Source organism: Tachysurus fulvidraco, chromosome 18, assembly GCF_022655615.1.
Source record: "Tachysurus fulvidraco isolate hzauxx_2018 chromosome 18, HZAU_PFXX_2.0, whole genome shotgun sequence".
NCBI lineage: Eukaryota > Metazoa > Chordata > Actinopteri > Siluriformes > Bagridae > Tachysurus > Tachysurus fulvidraco.
The window spans coordinates 8385929-8406342 of NC_062535.1; the positions used below are offsets into that span (position 1 = coordinate 8385929).

General features: G+C 38.5%; 2 protein-coding genes across 13 annotated transcripts in view; one reads left to right on the forward strand and one right to left on the reverse strand.

Annotated features, from left to right (window-relative positions):
* LOC113648649 (mitogen-activated protein kinase kinase kinase kinase 4-like) overlaps positions 1 to 2110 on the forward strand; it is a 52272-nt gene extending 50162 nt beyond the window's left edge. For all 9 annotated transcript variants that reach the window (XM_047803083.1, XM_047803087.1, XM_047803084.1 and 6 more), the window contains 3 exons: positions 136 to 295; positions 463 to 602; positions 1241 to 2110. In XM_047803083.1, the coding sequence (XP_047659039.1) occupies positions 136 to 295; positions 463 to 602; positions 1241 to 1324 (384 nt within the window). In that variant the 3' untranslated portion in view covers positions 1325 to 2110. The remainder of the gene's footprint in view (positions 1 to 135; positions 296 to 462; positions 603 to 1240) is intronic.
* Positions 2042 to 7872, reverse strand: LOC113648650 (serine/threonine-protein kinase pim-3-like). Of its 4 annotated transcripts, none has more exons than XR_007138442.1 (9): positions 7791 to 7872; positions 7114 to 7326; positions 6787 to 6872; positions 5893 to 5940; positions 5300 to 5678; positions 5048 to 5191; positions 4831 to 4925; positions 3015 to 3086; positions 2042 to 2926 (listed from the first exon to the last, which is right to left on the reverse strand). XR_007138442.1 is itself a non-coding variant. In XM_047803092.1 (9 exons), exons 1-7 carry the CDS (start codon positions 7813 to 7815, stop codon positions 4837 to 4839), a joined length of 984 nt encoding a protein of 327 aa, XP_047659048.1. In that variant the 5' UTR covers positions 7816 to 7872; the 3' UTR covers positions 2042 to 2926; positions 3048 to 3086; positions 4831 to 4836. The 4 variants fall into 4 exon arrangements, 3 of the variants coding, with proteins under 3 accessions (XP_047659048.1, XP_047659049.1, XP_027011728.1); XM_047803092.1 differs by having other exon boundaries at positions 3048 to 3086; XM_047803093.1 differs by having other exon boundaries at positions 2042 to 2950; positions 3048 to 3086.
* Between the last annotated feature and the right edge of the window lie 12542 nt (positions 7873 to 20414).

Consider the following 20414-nt stretch of genomic DNA (forward strand, 5'->3'; position numbering starts at 1 on the left):
ATGCTGTGCCAGGAAGCTCATGACAAGCCCTAACCTATGTTTAACGGTTTCATTGTTTTCAGTTTCGTAATGTTACCCTGACGTTGATGTATCTTATTAACCCTGGCTTTTTTTTTTTTTTTTTGAACTTGATAGATTCAGACCAGCATCCAGTCACACGCCATCATCATCCTTCCCAACACGGACGGCATCGAGCTGTTGGTGTGCTACGAGGACGAAGGCGTGTACGTGAACACGTACGGGCGCATCACCAAAGACGTGGTGTTACAGTGGGGAGAGATGCCCACTTCTGTGGGTACGTGGAACACATTAACACGCCATCATAACAGTGTAGATTAGAGCAGTGTGTTTGCCTAAGTCTGTGATAACCCTGTCATTTAATAAAGACAGAATTAACAGCACGAGTCAGATGTAGCACTGTGTGTGTTATCCTACATGATCCCTCTCTCCTTTACTCTGCAGCATATATCCGCTCTAATCAGATCATGGGCTGGGGCGAGAAAGCCATAGAGATCCGATCGGTCGAGACGGGCCATCTGGACGGAGTGTTCATGCACAAAAGGGCACAGAGGCTTAAATTCTTGTGCGAGAGGAATGACAAGGTGAGATTTTATCTATATAATTACAGGCTACAGGTTATGACACTGGATTAATACAAAATGTTACTTTATACTAATCATTTAATCCTTCATGGATTTGTCTTGCTTGTGACTCTGTTCTGTTTCTACTGAGTGTATAGTGCTGTATAAAAAGAAGAATGTAAAGCACTTCATGAGCCTCTCTCTCGTGTGTGTGTGTGTGTGTGTGTGTGTGTGTGTGTGTGTGTGTGTGTGTGTGTGTGTGTGTGTGTGTGTGTGTGTGTGTGTGTGTGTGTGTGTGTGTGTGTGTGTGTGTGTGTGTGTGTGTGTGTGTGTGTGTGTGTGTGTGTGTGTGTGTGTGATTTTCCCAGAGGAAACACTACTGCTAATGTTCTTACTGTCTCTGCTGCTGCTGTAATATTACAGGCTTCTTAATGGGCTAATATTCAATTTATTCGATATAAGCCCATTAGTTTCTTTCCATTTAGTGCGAAAAGGAAATTAATATTGCATTACACTTCTCACTATTCATTTGAAATCTAGAATAATTCATTACTTTGTCTGTATTTGAGTGCTTAGCTGTAAGACTGCTTATCACTAGCAGTAACCCTGGCAGAGCCAGCGGACGGACTCTGACTTTGCTAATGTCGTTTCTCCTGCAGGTTTTCTTCGCTTCTGTACGTCAGGGAGGCGCGAGTCAGGTCTACTTCATGACCCTGGGCCGCAGCAATCTGCTCAGCTGGTAAAGCCTCTGACTACAGAACTCACCATTTCTGAAACCACTGACAAGCCGGCGTTGATATAAGATAATCAGCCTCAAGCTGAAATGTCTTCTTGGGTCCCGTGTGCCATTAAAGCAGCATCAGCGCTCTTTCAATAGCTGTGAGCTGTGAACGCAGAAACATGAGCAGACTTGTTGAAGGGAGTGACCGTGACCCCTGCAGCCTGCGGTGTGTGGAGGCTGGAAGTCTAAAATGCGATCAAAGACTTTTCCTGGAGATCTGTAACACTTTTAACATTCAGGGGCTCCTTTTTTCAACACTTTGAGACATGGAGGAATCTAAACGCATGAACAGTTACTAATACAGTTAATGTAAATGTATTTGTGCAGAACTCTGCGAAGGGAGCATGCATGTTGCCCCTCTCTCTCTGTCTTTCTCTCGGTCTCCCTCTCTCCCTCTCTCTGTCTTTCTCTTGGTCTCTCTCTCTCTCTGTCTCTTTCTCTTCCCCCCACAGTCAAGGGAAAGCAGGGGTGGGGCTTCATGGCAGCAGGTGATCTGAAGGAGCTCTGCTTTTTTTTTTTTTTTTTCTTGTGAATTTGTCAACTGCCAAAACATCGTTCATACTGTATTATTGTGGTAGTCCGGGTTACTTTGGGGGATTATTACTCACCGGCGTTTTTAACAACATTGACTTTAGTGCATTGAGATTTTATGCTGATGAACTTGCGACAATGTTTCATATACAGTACATTGAGTGTTTTTATTTTTTAAGCATTGCACTTGATAAATAAATTCTTAGTTTCCTTCCCATTTGTGATTGTCTTGTGTCCAGATGATTTAATAAAATCAAAGATGCTTCCGATACCAAAAATCACACGTGAACACACTTCAGTCTCGCAGCATCCGACGTTCCCTCGGCTTGAATAAAGCCAGATTAACTCGTACTGATGAGGTAGTGAAAGGTTTGGTACAAACAATATTAAATGCTTGGTCATAACTCCTGTATTTACAAGTAGGTAGATTTTTTTCCACCTTCTAATATGATTAGATATTTTGGTGATTTCCCAAAAAAAAATGGACTAAGTGAAAATTGCTAAATTGTTTTGAGTTCATCCAATTCACAGCAAAATGTACAGAAAATGTAGAAATTTGCATCACATTATTATTATTATTAATATTAATTCATTCATTAGTTTTCTACCACTTATCCGAACTTATAATAATATTAATAAGTTTGGGAAAGTGGTAGAAAATTATTTAATGAATGAATGAATAATAATAATAATAGTAATAATAATAATAAAGAATTTTAAAAGTGCACAACAGTACAAATATTACGAATGTAGAAAAAAGCTCCCAATCTGTGTAGCCTTTTACCAAACCTAGTGTTGGCTGAGTGGGTCTCCCTTAGCCTATACTGTGCACTTATTTTATTTAACAGGACAGCACTTATGTGCATGCTGAGGCTTCATGGTGGTCTCCACTCTTCCATCTAGTTTCCGCTGGGTTCGATTGATCCTCTGTATTGCTTACTCAGGAGGGTGTGTCACAAACCCCAAACCAGGTCAAGTGGTTTTCCCCTTTGCTGCACCTTGCACAGTTTGCTGTTGAATCTGCTACGCTGACCTAGTAATATGCAATATATGACACCTAGGCGTTACACACAAAGCCAAGCATGTTATCGTTTCATGACCTTGCTGACATTTTGACACACCTGTATAAACATACTGAAGAGATTCTCACCAACCTTAGCTGCATTTTCTTTGTTTTTTTCCCTTTTGAACAGCTAGTAGAACAAAATAGAGACATATCTCAGTTAAATACACTAAATATTAACATGTCACATTTACATGTAACGTATTACAACCTAAACATTTAGAAAAATTTTCATTTACACTTAATAATAATAATAATAATAATAATACTTTAAATATAAAGCACTTTAAAACAGCCAAAGCTGAATACAAAGTGCTGTACATCATAAAATACAGATAATAAAATAATTAAATGGTAACAAAACCATATAATAAAATTAATAATTCAGAATTAAACAAAAACCAGGGATTAGAAATATGTTTTCAATCGGTTTTTAACAAGGAAACAGCTGGTGCCTGTCTGATGTGCAAAGGCAAGATGTTCCATGGCTTAGGAGCAGCAACAGAAAAGGCACGGTCTCATCTAAGCTTCCTCTTTGATCTGTTGGTGTCAAGAAGCATTTGACCAGCTGACCTAAGCGAACAGGCAGGAACGTATGGGTGAAGTAGTTCAGTAAGATATGTCGGGGTCTGACCATTTAAAGATATAAAAACAAATAATAGCACTTTAAACTGAACCCTATGATACAGTGGCAGCCAGTGATGTGAGGCCATAATTGGTGTTATATGGTCATATTTCCTTGCACCAGTCAAAAGACATGCAGCATCATTTTGGACTAATTGAATTTGAGACAGAGAAGACTGGCTAAGACCAATTTAGATTGCGTTACAGTAATCCAGCCGAGATTTAATAAAGGCATGGATTACCATCTCAAATTGTTGCCTGGACACGAGAGGTTTTATTTTTGCCAGGCGCCTTAGGTGAAAAAAGCTGGACTTCAACACTGCTCTAATTTGGCTATCCAATTTAAGATCAACATCCATTTTAAAGCCTAAATTAGTTATTACAGGTCTAACATAGGATGCCAAGGGACCCAGGTCAACAGGGGGGAGACTTACAGGAGCCACTTGGACCAAACAACATCACTTCTGTCTTATCATTAAAAATGGAGAAATTTCACTACCTCTCAAGCGTTAATGTCAATACATAAAAGGAGATGTGTAATGTAGGAACCCTCCTTTCACTTTACAGGTATGTAGATTTGGGTATCATGTGCATAACAGTGGAAAGAAATCCTATGGTGTCTAAGAATGGATCCCAGGGGAAGCAGATAAAGCGAAAAGTGTAATGTGCCCAAAACCGAGACCTGTGGAACCCCGTAGGACAAGGGAGCAGTGGAGGATTCTAGACTACCTAGACCCACAGAAAAAAGTTTTATTTGTTAAGTAGGACCTAAACCAATCTAAAACAGGGCCATGGACACCCACATGTTGACCTAGAGGAGAAATTAAACTGTGGTGGTGAACGACAGCTGTTAGGTTCAGCAGGACAAGGATCACCAAATCACCAGCATCAGACGAATGAAGATGTCATTAAAAACCCTTAACAAGGCTGACTTTGTGCTATGCAGTGTTTCAAAGCCAGACTGGAAAACCTCCAGGATGTCATTTTCATCCATAAATTATTTCAATTGTATATAAACAATTTTTTCTAAGACCTTAGAAAGAAAGGCAAGTCTGGAGATAGGTCTAAAGTTAGCCAGTACAGAGATTCTTTGTCAGTTAGCACAGCAATCTGTTTTGCAGAACTCAACCCTGATACATGCAATACATCATGAAAGATTACAAAAAAATACTTAGCTCTTTATTATTTAGGTCTATAGTTTTGTTCACATTGACTTTATTGTATTGAGATAACTTCAGATAACCACTAACCTGGCTTCAGAACCATTCATGAGTGAGGAGCTGCTCGAGGGTTGGCCGTTTTCCAGGCTCCTTATCTAAACACCATTTTATGAGACTGCAGCATGCTGTGTGCAGTAATGAAATTGGTTAAAAGAGAAACTTAGCTATCTATTTGATTGTTATCGATTCATTGATTAATTGAATTCTAGCCATTTTACTGAAAAATGAAGCTTCTGTGTTTTCCTACCTTCAGACAAATTCTTGGAAAATATCAGCTTTCCAGGACACCATTTTCCACCTGACAGGCAATGTAAGAAATAACCCAGCTGCTTGACAATGCTTAATTCCTGCATGCTCTCATTAAGTGAGATCCATCTTGATGGGTAGATAACTGGATTGGTTGAACGTAAGACAGAGAAAGAGTATCTTCATTAAGATTGCAACAAATGATACATCACTGAATTCTTATCAAATCCATTCATCCCTGAGGTGCAGTTACCTCTACAATCTGAATAAAGGAAGCCCTGACGCAGGCAACCAAGGCCAAAATCAGTTAGCTTTACTTCCAAGGTCTGGGTGTTGAGGAGAACGTTGCTTAATTGAATGTCTCTGTGGAAGACACCACGGTCCTTGCAGTGACATGTAGCCTGAACTACTTGCTGCATGATTTGTTTAACATGAGCTTCAGGCATTCTGTACTGTAATTTTTGACAGTACTTATAGAGGTCAGTGCAGTTGTCAGGCCGCTCCAGGATGTAGATCACGTCTGCGGGCGTCTCAAACCACTCCAACAGACTTATAACATAGGGGCAGCGAGGTGGCTTGCACACAAGGTTCAACAGTGCCACCTCAAGAGGAAGAATGTCATTGCTACCTGGCTGGACAAAGTGGACATGGTTAGCATCGAAACTTATAGGACATCTTACTGTTATCTTATTTAATAAGATAAAAGCCACCATGTTCTGCGTTCAGCATTTAGCGCATCATTTACACATTTCAGCACTTTGTTTATGTATCGTTACTTTCCCTATTTATGAGATTCATAATGAAGAAAATTAAAAAGTAACACAAAAGTAAAGTGAGTTCACTTACAAGGGTTATATAGTCCAACACTTTCTTTAGAACACACTTAATTGCCACCTGCAAAAAAGGGAGACGTCATTAGCCACATTGCTATCATCTCAAATAGAAAAGTAGTTTCTGTAGAAAAGGACATTCATTTCAGGAAATTCATTTATAAAACATGTAATTAGCTGTTTTTAGTTAGATCTTATCTGATTTAGCGTTTCTTCAGTTTTATAACATTAGCTATTAATGAGAGCTTTTACCAGTTTGTTGAAATCTTTTTTGTCAGTTTAAACACCGTTGTAACACAGAACTTCTAAACAAGCCACAAATGTTTCAATACTAGACATAATTAAGGTGTGTCAGATTTAGGTTTTCCATCCATCCTTTTTCTGTTCTGCTTATTCTACACAGGTCTTTGGGGAGCCTGGAACTTGGGGCACAAGTATGGGGACACCCAGGGCAGGGTGCCATCCCATCACAGGACACAAATATGCACACCTTTACACACTGTGTACAATTTAGAGATGCTAGTCAGCCTAAAATGCACATGTTAGACTTGCACACTATTCACACACACACACACACACACACACACACACACACACACACACACACACACACACACACACACACACACACACACACACACACACACACACCCTGGCCCTTGAGGTGTGAGGGACACATGCTAACATCCATCATGCCATTGTGCATATTAAGATGATGATTGTTTTTGTATTATTGTAATACAGTAATTTTTTGGTTATTTATTGTAGCTTTTAGTTAGAGTATAGTAGCTATATTATAGTCATGGGAACCTTGAACTCCATAAAAAGCAAAAAATATCATTTTAATGTTAAGTCTTAAATTGTGTTAGTGGTTGTTAACTACTTAACTATATATTGTATGTGCTTTTACCTTTTTCCCATCTGATTTCCGATCGGCTGCATAGACGTTACCAAAGGATCCATTTCCCAACATCTCTCCAATAATGTAATGCTTAACTGTTGAAAAATTAATAAAACAAGCAAATACCCATGATAGCCTTAGGTTATACAAGGTCTATATACTATATTACAAATAATAATCTATTGTATGATATTAAAGCAAGTAAACAAACAAAAGAATAAATAAGTAGGTTACTTTTATCATACAATGTAAAACAATAATTGAACCATAATTTGAAAATTTCCACAGGCAACAGTTATTATGTGTCTAGAAAGTTTGTAACATAAAGAGTGTGACCTAATCTGAAAGGGTTGACTCTTCCTTCAGGGCGTGATTTTGCCAGCCTCTTCTCAAACTTTGTTTCTGTCTTTGTCCTCTTTTTTGCCGGTGGCTCCTCAGCCTGGGGCTCAGGTTCTTCATCCACCGCTTTTCTCTTTCGAGGGTTCTCATCATTTTCTCCTGTAGTGAAAGAACAGGATGCCTCTGAGTTGTCCTCAACTGATAGTGAGCCTGCTTATAAGGATAATTTATACATTAAATATGCTTTCTGTAATTTTTTTTTAATTTTCCTCTGATGCACAGGGAAAATTCCACACACACACACACACACACACACACACACACACACACACACACACACACACACACACACACACACACACACATATATATATATATTGTGTCTATTGTTATTTTAATAATTATTAAGTATTATTGGGCATATATATATATATATATATATATATATATATATATATATATATATATATATATATATATATATATATATATATATATGATAATTCCAGGATAATGTGATAGATAAATAATGTGACTGAAGCATTTGGATCAGTTTCTTTCTTTCTTAAGCAAATAAAGCACAATATCGATTTATTTTTTATTTATTTGTATTCATTGACGTGTTTTTCACACAACGATGGTTAACTGTTTTAAAAAAAGCTAAGTTAACTTGCTTTTTGTTGACGAAGGGTTTTCCATACGTGTCGGCAGCTGTTTCTTCGCGAATGAAATTGCACACGTGAACAGCGTTCCAAATGACGTCATAATGATCTGACGCACGTCTTTTTGTTCTTAGTATTTTAGATCAATGACGTAGAAGAACCTGTAACTGCATACAGCATCTTTCTTTTCCATAACAAAAGCAAGTAACAAAACCTTAAAGCTTTTCTGTATCCTTTTTTTAAAAAGTTTTTTTATGCCCAGCAGAGTGTAAAATAATATATAAAATAAAATAACTAAATTATACTTTTTATTTTAAATGATAGATAGATAGATAGATAGATAGATAGATAGATAGATAGATAGATAGATAGATAGATAGATAGATAGATAGTGTGTGTGTGTGTGTGTGTGTGTGTGTGTGTGTGTGTGTGTGTGTGTGTGTGTGTGTGTGTGTGTGTGAATGTGTGAATGTGTGTGTTTTTCCTCCTCAGTGTGACTATTTAACTCAAGTAAACCTTCAATAATACTTATTTTCTTTATCTACCTTACTTTGGAACAATAAAGCAAACCTGCTTACATTAAGATCATTATTATGTATCGTAAACTATATTTAATATGCTTAATTTCTGCCTAGATTAATGACATTGTCTTCTTTCCTATTCGTTGTTGCTGTTTACTTTAAGGCTTTAACACATTTAGTAACATTTGACGTAAGTCTGCCTGTTTTCTGATATTGTCACATCTGTCTAAAGTGCTGTAGGCAAGCTATGTGCTTGTCAGGAACTTCTGGTGCAATTCTCTGTCAGGCCACCAGATAGAGTCCTGGCAGAGATTCTGGTTTTGAGGTCAAGTGTCCTTTTCCGTCTGTTGCTCGTTACGCCTAATGTGTGTTGCCTTATTTATAAAGGGGGCTCCCTCAGATGGTAAAGGAAGAAACCTTTAGAGGAACCAGAACCTCATCCATGGGTGGCACTTGGTATCTCCTCTTTAGTATCGCAGGGTCCAACTGGAGCTGGAACATCTCTAGATGACCTCAGGATCCTCACAGAGTCAGCCTCATCTCAGTGGAGGTCCAAAATCTTCATGGGATGGAGGACAATAGGAGCTGGTACAATTTCTGGATGGGTAGAAAGAGAAAAGCAGTGGAGAGGAATTAACATAGCTGCTGTTCATAATATTAGCAATAGACCAAAGAAGAAGCCTTATTATGTTTATTATGTTCCTAGGATAAGATCTACTTGACTTATGCTGCATTAAGATCTGGGGAAAATTTGGGAGAACAGGAACACTAAAAAAATTTTTAGTTTTCATAACCATAAATGTACATCAAATAAATGGGCAAAGAGTATCTTCTAACACGGTATGTTCTAATCAACTCAGTATAGCTGGCAAAAGTATTTAATCTAAACAAATAAAATGCCTACAGTATAGCCTGAGTTTAAGAAGAATCTTGGCCTGAATAAACAGTTCAGGTTTAGGATTTTACAATTTAGATCAAACTGATGGGGAAAAAGGTTTTGGTACAAACAAGACTGGATGCTTGGTCATGACTCCTGTGAGTCATGACTTCTACATTTTTCCTTTTAATATAAGACAATATTACATCAGAATAATATTAGATTTTTGGATCGAGCCATATATTTGTGATTAAAAAATAAATAAATCAATGAAAAAAATCCATAATATGAACTTTTTAAGGGTGTCTGCGTTAAGCAGACACCCTTATCCAGAGTGACTTACATTTTTTATTTCAATTTATACAACTGAGCAATTGAGGGTTAAGGGCCTTGCTCAGGGGCCCAGCACAGACAGCCTGGTGGACCTGGATTTCGAACTCATGACCTTCCGATCAGTAGTCCAACAACTTAACCACTGAGCGACCAGATCCCTTTTTAATGGCTAGTGACTCCCACCAGGTGGCATTGCTGTTCAAAAGTAAAACAAGCTTAAAGCGCAAGTAAAGCGTGTGTGTGTGTGTGTGTGTGTGTGTGTGTGTGTGTGTGTGTGTGTGTGTGTGTGTGTGTGTGTGTGTGTGTGTGTGTGAGAGAGAGAGAGAGAGAGAGAGAGAGATTAAAACATTCCCCTCTATTTTCTTCTTTGCTGCAATCACTGCAAAATGCTGCAAAAAAAATTGGTTGTAAAACAATTAAGTTAAATATTAAGATTATGTTTAATATATTTGATTAACTTACTCTAGGTGTGAAACACCAGTGACCTTAAAACATAGCATAATATTTTCTGTTTTGTGTTCAATTACTGATGTCTATACTAGCTAAACATAGTAATGTGGGACATGGTAGCCTAGTGTTTAAGGTGTTGGAGATTGTAAGTTCAAATCAGGTCCACTAAGACGCACTGCCGGGCCCTGAGCAAGGCTCTTAATGCTCAGTTGTATAAAAAAGAAAGATGTAAGTCACTCTGTATAAGTGTGCCTGCTATATGCTGTAAATGTAAAAGGTACGTTAAGCAGGTAATGCGTCAGGATAATAAAGCATTCAGTAATTTTGTGTCTCCTTGAAAAGCAGAGAATGAGTTCACATTTAAGTTTATTTTAGGCTTCAGCACATCCATTTTAGAGACTCAGCAATCTAACTTTGTGAATATCAGCAAAAATACCAGCTGGGAAAAAAACTGAGCTATGTGTCGGATAATTCTATAACTCTGCTGTGTAATCAGTGTTCAGATGTGAAACAAGACAACATGGCTTTAGTGAAATATTAGTTTTGCATTGAAATGTGTTTTACTGAAGCTTTAAACCACCAGCAGTAGTGAGAAATCACCTGGAGAACTTCATCTATGTGTTCAGGTTGGAAAAAGTAAATAAGCACCATATTATATGCACAAGGTCTGATGAACATGACGCAAAAAGAGGAAAGTGATAAATGACAGCATGACAGCAGTATGTTTAATTGTTACTTGTCAAAAAGCACATTATAGACATCTGGATATAGATTTAGGTCACTGATAAGTAACCCAGAGGTGATGTTGGTGATTAAAAACTCCCCGAGATGTCATGAAGAAGAAAATAAACTTAATGGAATCTATCCTTTGCTGGGTGATACCAAATTTTAAATCAATATAAATCATTACTCTACTATAAAGTCTAACACCCATGTGGTGCATTTAAAGGATATTCAGTATGAGCACACTGTAAATAAGAGTCTTGGGATGAGCACTAGATATTCTGTACAATTAGATCATAAGTTCTTAGCTAAAACAATATCCCAATATCAAGGTGGGATTTAATACTTACACAAGGGTAAGTCTTTAGAATTACTTGTTTTTAAAGAGTCCAACAGCAGTAGGCATCAAGATGGATCAGATAGATCCAAAGAGCTGAAGATACAGGAACAGGAGCATATAGTAGAGAAGTATGAGTACGAGTATAGTATTCTCCCTATACACCAACAGCAGAACCTCCAATCACCAAACCGTCAAACGTTTGAAGTTTGCGGATGACACCACCCTCATCTGAGAGAGATGAGTCTGCTTACAGGATGGAATTAAACACTTTGTGACCTAGTGCAGCAGGAACAACATTTAGCTCAATACAGAGAAAACATTGGAGATGGTGGTAGATTTAAGTAAGAACCCAGCCCCTCCCACCCCTGTCACTCTGTGTGATTCACCTGTCACAACTTTGGACTCCTTCCGCTACCTGGGAACCATCATCACCCAGGATCTCAAGTGGGAGTTGACCATAAACGTTCTAGTTAAAAAACACAGCAGCTGATGTACTTTGTGGCAGCTAAAGAAGTTCAACCTACCAAATGCTATGATAGTGCACTTCTACACCTCCATTGTTGAGTCTATACTCACCTCCTCCATCAACATTTGGTACAAGACAAGAGCAGAATGCAGAGTGTCATTCTCTCTGCCTATAATATGATCGGCTGCAATCTACCACCTCTTCAGGATCTGTACACTTCCTGGACCCTGAAGCGGGCAGGTGATTCATCCCCAGGTCACGATCTTGCTATATCCTTGCACAACGATCTGATCTCCCCTTCAGCCACAGCTCGCAACCTTGGGGTAACCATGGACAATCAACTGTCCTTTTCCTCTCATGTTGCAAATGTGACTCGCTCATGTCGGTTTCTTCTCTACAACATTAGAAGGATTCGGCCATTTTTGTCCACACAGACTGCCCAGGTACTTGTTCAGTCTCTTGTCATTTCTAGACTGGATTACTGCAATGCACTGCTGGCAGGTCTACCTATGAACGCAATCCGTCCTCTGCAAATGATCCAAAATGCAGCTGCCCGGCTTGTTTCGGCAACCTGCCAAAGTTCTCGCATACCACCCCGCTACTGCGATCCCTCCACTGGCTTCCGGTAGCTGCACGCATCCGGTTCAAAACACTGATGCTGGCCTACAAAGCCAAAAATGGACCAGCCCCCTCTTACCTCAAAGCCCTCATCATTCCTCGCACTGCACCCCGCAACCTCCGATCTACCAGCACTGCTCGACTGGTTCCACCATCTCTCAGGCTAAGAGGCAAGTATACTACAAGACTCTTCTCTGTACTGGCACCAAGGTGGTGGAATGAACTTCCCCTAGAGGTCCGGACAGCCGAGTCACTGGCTATTTTCAAGCGGCGGTTGAAGACCTACTTATTCAGGAAGCACTTCAACTAGCACTTCTTTCCTTATCTTTTGCATTAAAAAAAAAAAAAAAAAAAAAAAAAAACACCTTTGACACTTTTTCATTGTAACTTTGAACAAATGTTTTAAACTCATGGTATCTTAAGTATGTAACCTAGTGAACCAGCATTAATGTATTCAGTGTTAGAGATTTAAGCACTTATGTACGTCGCTCTGGATAAGGGCGTCTGCCAAATGCTGTAAATGTAAATGTAAATGTAAGCGGGCAGTTAAGATTGTGGCTGACCCTTTCATCCTGGTCACAATCTCTTTAAATCACTCCCCTCTGGCAGAAGGCTCTGGTTTATAAAGTCTAAAGACAGTTTTCCTTCCGCAACTGGCATAATCAACAACATCCAGGACCCAGCATGGTCTGTTATTTGCCACCTTGGACATTAATAAACTACCCCACCACTGCTCAGATACAATATATTACATTAATGTTCACATATCTGACTGTTATAATGTATCTTCCTTTCTTACACTGATCCACGATTGTATATCCTGCAGTAATCTACAGTTATTGTTTTCTTTTAGTTGGAGTATATGTAACGTTTCTAATTGTATATTTACACTGGCCACTTTGCACATGTATTTTTGTACAATTCATGTTTATATTCTTGTTTTCATCAAATTGCTCATTTCTTTGGTAAATCTTTATGTTTATACACATTTTATCTATCTATCTATCTATCTATCTATCTATCTATCTATCTATCTATCTATCTATCTATCTATCTATCTATCTATCTATCTATCTATCTATCTATCTGTAATGAGTCTGTCTGTTTTCCTTTGTTTCTGTCTGCTGCCTTGCCCTGTTGTTAATTGTTTGCTCCGCCCACTTCTTGGTTACCATGGACACTAATTGTACTCAATCTTCCCTCCAGGTGTGTTGTCTTTGTCTCTGATTGTCTCTGCTTTGTTATTGGTTCTTGTTCACTATATCTACTCTGTTTGTTCACTTCCCTGGGGTTAGTCGTTGTTTGGTGTAGTATGTTTGTTTACGTTTACGTTCCTGTTCCGCCTGCTTATCTGTTGCTTGTTTTTGTTATTAAATCTGAAACTGCATTTGGATCCTCACTTGCCTCTATCTATCGATCGATCGATCGTACATGTAGACCCTAATGTATCTGGCAATAAACCTGATTCTGAGATGGGGTATTATTAGGTGTACTCTTATTCTGCAGTGGGTTAATAAGACATACCTTGTTTTATTTATGAGAGAAGCTTATTAACAAAAGGCTTGCAAAGAGCCTGCACCTTTTGATCGAAGTAAGCTTAGCAGATAATATAAAAACAAACGTTCAAATCTTCTGGTTTCAGTAAGGACTCTTTATGGAGCACAACAAGGCATTAATCCAAGGCATTAATCCAACCTAGTTTTTCCTGCATCATATAATGACACATATTTCTCAGCTATATTGCTTATAACACATGATAGTAGGCTATCCTAGTAATATTAATCAGACAAATAAGACTTGAGCCAGGAGAGACCATTTCCTTAACTCCACCCACATCTTTTAGTTTATCAATGAGTACAATATGCTGAATGGTATCACAGGCTACGCTAAGGTTGAGTAGCACAAACATGGAGACACAACCCTGACTGAAGGCCAGTAATAAGACATTTATCACACCTGTCTCAGTGCTGTAATGAGGCCTAAACCCTAACAGAGATTTCATGAATGTTGTGATCTTGGAGATCAAAGGTAGATATGATATTGCCCTATCATTGGACAGCTGGTCGGGGTCGTGGGCAGGTTTTTTAATCAGGGGTTTAATAATTGCTAGTTAAAATGATTTAGGTGTCCTGCCAGTGCTCAGGCAAGAATTGATTATTTGTAATAGAGGTTTGATTGCTTCTGGTAGTATCTGTTTAAAGAAAAGTGTGGTTAAGGGTTCTAGTACACAACGTAAAGATTTTGTTAAGGAAATTAGAGATATTAGTTCAGTCTTTTGAAAGGGAATAAAGCATTTATATTTGCTGATCTGATATAATTTTTTATGGTTCTACATTGTTAGTTATCAAAAGGTCTGTCTTATATTAACAATCTGTCTTTTTTCCTCTAATATTTGACATTTTGTAATTTACAAAAGTGTGTATGCTTCTGTTACCCTCTATTAGGGTCTGTTTATTATGTCATTCACATTCTAATTTTTAGGTGGTCTGTTTTAAGGCATGATAGCAGGTATTTATGTGTAGAATGCTTTACCAGAAGCATTAGCCTATTCTCCTGGAACACACCTGAAGCTCTGATAAACACAGCCTACTTCACAATAGAGAAATACTTGTATACTCCTTATCAGCTTCCACAACACCATCAGATACGAAAGGCAGCAATAAAAGTCTGAGTGTCTGCTTCAGAGATTGTGTGCTCAGGACCTGTGTACACAAACAATTGTGTTCAATTTTTTAAAATGACTACATAGCATTTTTTGTGTGTGTTACATTACAGAAAGAAAATTAGACATCATATACACTTAGATTGTGTGGAATTTGATGTGGAAAAGTGTTGTGTAGTTAAGTGGTATATACAGGTCCTAATGCAATGTTTTTGTTAGTGAGATAGACAGCTGGGTCTCTGAGTCTGTGTGTGTGCCTAATCTGAGAAAGTTAAACTTTTACCCTCACAGACAAAAGGTCAGCAACAGGCATGTATGGGTGGTCTTAATGGAAGCAATTGCCTCAGATCCCCTATCAACTCTGACTGCTAACTTGTGTCAGCTGGCAAATATGACTATATCTCAAGACACAAGAATTATAAGCTAAAAAAACTGTATAGCTTATTATAAACTATTAAGTGCTAAAACATATGCAATTTGTGTTAATTCTATATGTATTCATAAGTAGCCAGACACAGTGTGATCTGTACAATATTGTTACTGGAGAAAATATCCCTGGTGGGCCAGTGGCAGGATTCTGTGCTCTTACTGCTGCGGCCCAAACTCGATTCCCGGGCAGGGAACCATTGAGGATTTGAGGGGTAACCACTCTCAGTGCTGTTCTTGGGGGTTTACATACTGTAGCTCAAATGGTTAAGGCTCTGGGTTTGAGGTTCAAGCCCCTGCACTGTAAATTTGGGCCCTTGAGGAAGACCCAAACCAGGGATATGTAAGGAAAAGTATTCTGCCCTGCTGTGTGGCAATAATGAAGGATTCTTCATCTAAAAAAATATGTTGCATCAACAATTTCACTATCCACCATATTCAGCACACTTAAATGAGATTACATTTTAAATTTATTCATGAGTGACAAATAGCACTGTTTATAGTTACATTTAATGTTATGGATGTTTGCAAGACAACTTAGCTCCTGTTATTACTTAGCACAAAAACCACACAGCTGAGGAATTGGAAAGCAAAAGTCTCCTCAGTCATGAAGACTTTCCCATGTCAGAATTGACCAAGACTCTTTCCATAAATGTTACCTAAACATGTCCTTATAGAAAACTTAACCACATAAATGATTCTTCTTCTTTTTTTAATCCAAACGATTTTTAGGTTTAGATTACATGGAGCATCTGCTATACAAAATATAAGCAATTACTATATAAATTATATCTAGTTCCATCTACAGCATTAATAGAAACCTATCGTTTTATATTTTTGCCATAAATACGATTGGAGAAATCAACCCAAATTCTATGAATAGATTTTGAATGCAAAATTTTAAATATATTTAGTAGAAAATGAATGTATTTAACTTCAGCTTTTGGATCATACCAGTTTTAATATTCACCACCTACCATATCTTTTACTGTCAGGCATTATACATCATGGCTTATTTTGTCTTATATGTTGGTTTGTTGTCTTGATTAGGAAACATTTTTATTTTACAGTTTTTAAAGAAACATTTTTCCTGTAGAATTTCTTTTTCCACATTGGAGTTCCAAACGTTTGCACGGTACTGTAACACACATGGGCACGATGTGAGAGTATCAAACAAATGCCAGTGCTCGAAACCACTTAGCAAAAAAATGTACTGTTCCAAGCTCCATTTCATAGGAATTGGAATATTCTTTTAGTTTTAATTGTATTCATGTAAAATATAATAGGGTAATAAATATTTTTAAAGACAACTGATTAGGTGTGACTGTGTCATAGCAAGCATTCCTGCATTAGCCAGTTTAAAGCTACATCAGATGGCTGGAGTGGTGATTATATAACTTGGCATCCGTTGTACATAGTAAAGCCCAGTTCAGTTCAGACACTGTTTTGGATTCTCCTGCACGCATATTTCTCTACTTATTTTAGTTCCCTCTCTTGCCCCCTCTTTTTTTCAGTTTCTTTGCTTGTCTCTTTCTCTCTATCCCTTTATTGCTACACCCATTCAGTGCACTACATTTTACTCTATACTTATAGTTAACCACAAGGCTCTCATACGCTGCTCTTTAGAGAGGCTGCCTTGGCCGCCATACCTTGTGTGGCTCGTGTGTGTGTGCGTGTGTGAAAACATTGCACAGCAGGCCAGGAAAATAATTTTAGAGGGTGGAAGTCTACTAGATCCTTAGAATTTCAAAGACATGCAGTAGACTATAGTATGGCATTTTGTTTTGATATAAAGTTAAGAATTGTGACTTCTATCTATCTATCTATCTATCTATCTATCTATCTATCTATCTATCTATCTATCTATCTATCTATCTATCTATCTATCTATCTATCTATCTATCTATCTATCTATCTATCCATCCATCCATCCATACATACATACATACATACATACATACATACATACCCATATATACACCCACCCCTGAAGTTGATTATTTTTCAGTAAGAGCACATTTATCCATCTATCCATCACCTTATCCTACTGGGCCACAGGATGCCAGTGTCTCACAGGGCTCAATGCAGCACATTTATTTAATTTATCAATTAAATAAATTTTCCCCTATATTCCACCCACCAAGCCACGTCTCTCTTCAACAGCTACCGAGTGCGACATGGGATTCCTCTGTGATACAAAAACCAGCCAACTACATCTTTCCAAACCGTTGCTCGTACTATGTAACAGGGCAGTGTAACACTTGCAGAGGCAAGCTCAACCACCCTCTTCTATATACTGTACATTAGCTCACAGACATGTACGATCAGCTAGGGTCACTATGAGTGACTGGCCAATTTTGAGGCCTTGGACTCTTGGCTATAGATGACTGTGGCATCTTTGGGATTTGAACTCGCACTATTCTTCTTGGGTGAACACTTTTGTTTATTCTGAAGCTCTGCTGAATGCATCTTACCCCTTTACTCCTTTATCCTTTATGTACATTTACAGTGGAACAACTACAAGATGACATGGTATTTAAAAACATTTTGAACTTAAGACTTAACCTAATCCTGCCATTACACTACAGAGCTGAAAGCTGCTTTCAGATTGTTCTATTGTCTCTATTTGAAAGACTGAGAAGTGAGAACTCCATCACTATAAACCCTGTGCTCAATGAGGCTCCAGGTTACTGGTGTGTGCATGCACATGTGTTAGAGGGCGTTTCTTCAAGTAAACACCTCTCCAGCTGTTAAAGCTATCCCACCACATCTGGATGAAGGTGATCATGGGAGATTACACCCATTACTGCAGGTGATATCACACACTGTCCTTGTCTAATCTAGAAATAGTTAAATACGGTATGCAGGTATGAAACAGCAGACAAACAACCATTGTTTACTAACTGCTGAATTTCAATAAACATTCAAATTAGGTGCTTCCAGTCTTTAAGCTACCAAGCAAAAGCAACAAATAGCAATACAGATAGCACTACAATAAAGGTTTTTCTGGGACAATTCTTGACATGATAAGGAATACTATGCTGGCTGGAGGGGAACTACATATGTAATAAAAACAATCTACAATACAAATTATCTACAATAATTTGACTTGAATCGTGGCTAGGGACATAATGATGAGAAGTCCTTGAGTAGATGAGTTGCCACATCATTAATCATGCTCTCGTCCATGTGTGGAAATAATGGAGCATGACCACAGTAATTTAACACACCACTCCTCTTGCTTTACTCACTCACAAAATCTCTCTCATTTTAGTATCACAAAATGACCTGTGTCAGGAATAAATCATAATAAAGCAGGCTGTTTTAGGAAAAGAATCCACAAGAAGTCGGTGTGAAACTGTTATCACTTTGAAGTGGATTCTTTTTCAATAGCAGATAATCCTATACAGGATCACTGGGAACCTGGAGTCTATCCCAGGGGACTCAGGGCACAAAGAAGGGGAAATTCTGCACAGGGTGGCAACACATCGCAGGGCACAATCACACACACCCATTCACACACTATGGACAGTTTAGAGAAGCCAGTCAGACTACAATACATGTCTTTGGACGTGGGGAGGAAACTGGTGTACCCAGAGGAAACCCCCTATGATAAGAACATGTAAACTTGGGACACACAGGGTGAAGGTGGGATCCAAACCAATGTACAGAGGTGCTTCACTGCTTCATTCAAAGTTCATTCTTGTTGTCACTAACATCTGAGCAGCTGTAAATCGGAACGATTTCACTAGTTGTCTTGTCGTTCTCATTCCTGAAGTTTTTGTCTGAAAATAACACAAGGGAATGTAACTCTTCACATCATTGCTGTGAAAGAAAGTGAAGACACATATTTCAGATTTGAGAATTCAGCATCACGTTGTGTGTGTTGTGTGTGTTGTGTTGTGTGTGTGTGTGTGTGTGTGTGTGTAAAAGGGAATACAGTAACCTTCATGACATTCCTGGTGGTATGTTGAATCACTTTGATCTAACAACCATGTGGTTTAGTTAATTATTATGCTTTGAAGTTTTGTAATCATCATTTTCACTGAAATCATAGAATCCTTTCCGAACCATAAGTATCGAAGGAATCTAGAACCTCAAGTCATGTTTGATTTCAGCTCAGGTCTGAAGATCCTCTACCTCATTATTAAGAATCACGACATGATGTGGTTTGTATTAGTCATCTAGCATGAGCATCAAAGAGTCTGGGCACAGTTACATAGCGTTGTTTTTAGTCTGGCCTCAGGCACCGCCGAGTCTGGGCCATAATGACACCTGTCTCATAGCGTTAATTAGAGAGGAGAAGGCACTAGTGTCTGTGTGAGACAGCTAGAGACAGAGAAGACGGTTTTATGGACAGTTTGGAGACTACCCCTACTGAGTTGGTGACCTCAGTGACAGGTGTATCTTTCCTAATATGGCTAGAAAAACACATTTGGTATAACACCTTTTTAATATAATTAGAATTTGTGAAAAATTACAAAAAACAAATATAACTATTTACATAGTAAGACCTTCACCGTCCATCTATTCTCAATTAATTTTCCGAATATTATTCACGGGGTCACAGGGAATCTAGGGCCTAAGGAGACTTGGGGAACAAGTCAACCATGACTCAAAGCACAAGCTCACACACACACACACACACACACACACACACACACACACACACACACACACACACACACACACACACACACACACACACACACACGATATGGACAATTTAGAGATGCCAATCAGCTTACAACAGACATCCTTGAACCTGGGGGAGGACACTGGAGTACCTGGTGGAAACGCACAAAACCCACAGAGAAAATGCAAACTCCATGCACCCGGGGGTGAAGGCAGAAAACACCCATCCCTGGGGATATTCTGTTTCTGGGAAAAGTCAAATTCAAGTTGTACTCTTGTCTCTTTGCTTTAGCTCCCGAACTAACCTTACAAGTGCCATTGAGTTAAAAATACTAACTTAAAATGTTTTTAAAATATATTTATATAAAATTTATCCCTGTACACAGACAGTCTATGTCAAACGAGCCTGACCATGTTAGTTATAGTTATAATATGTGCTTCAATACAATATTGTTAGAAACAACACGTCTTCTCAATAACAGAGATAATTAGCGGAGGTTTGTTATGGGCGTGGTTTGTTGTGGGCGTGCCCCGGTATCAGAACGGGAGGTGCAACCTTGTGCACGGGATTGCGCACGAGCCAGA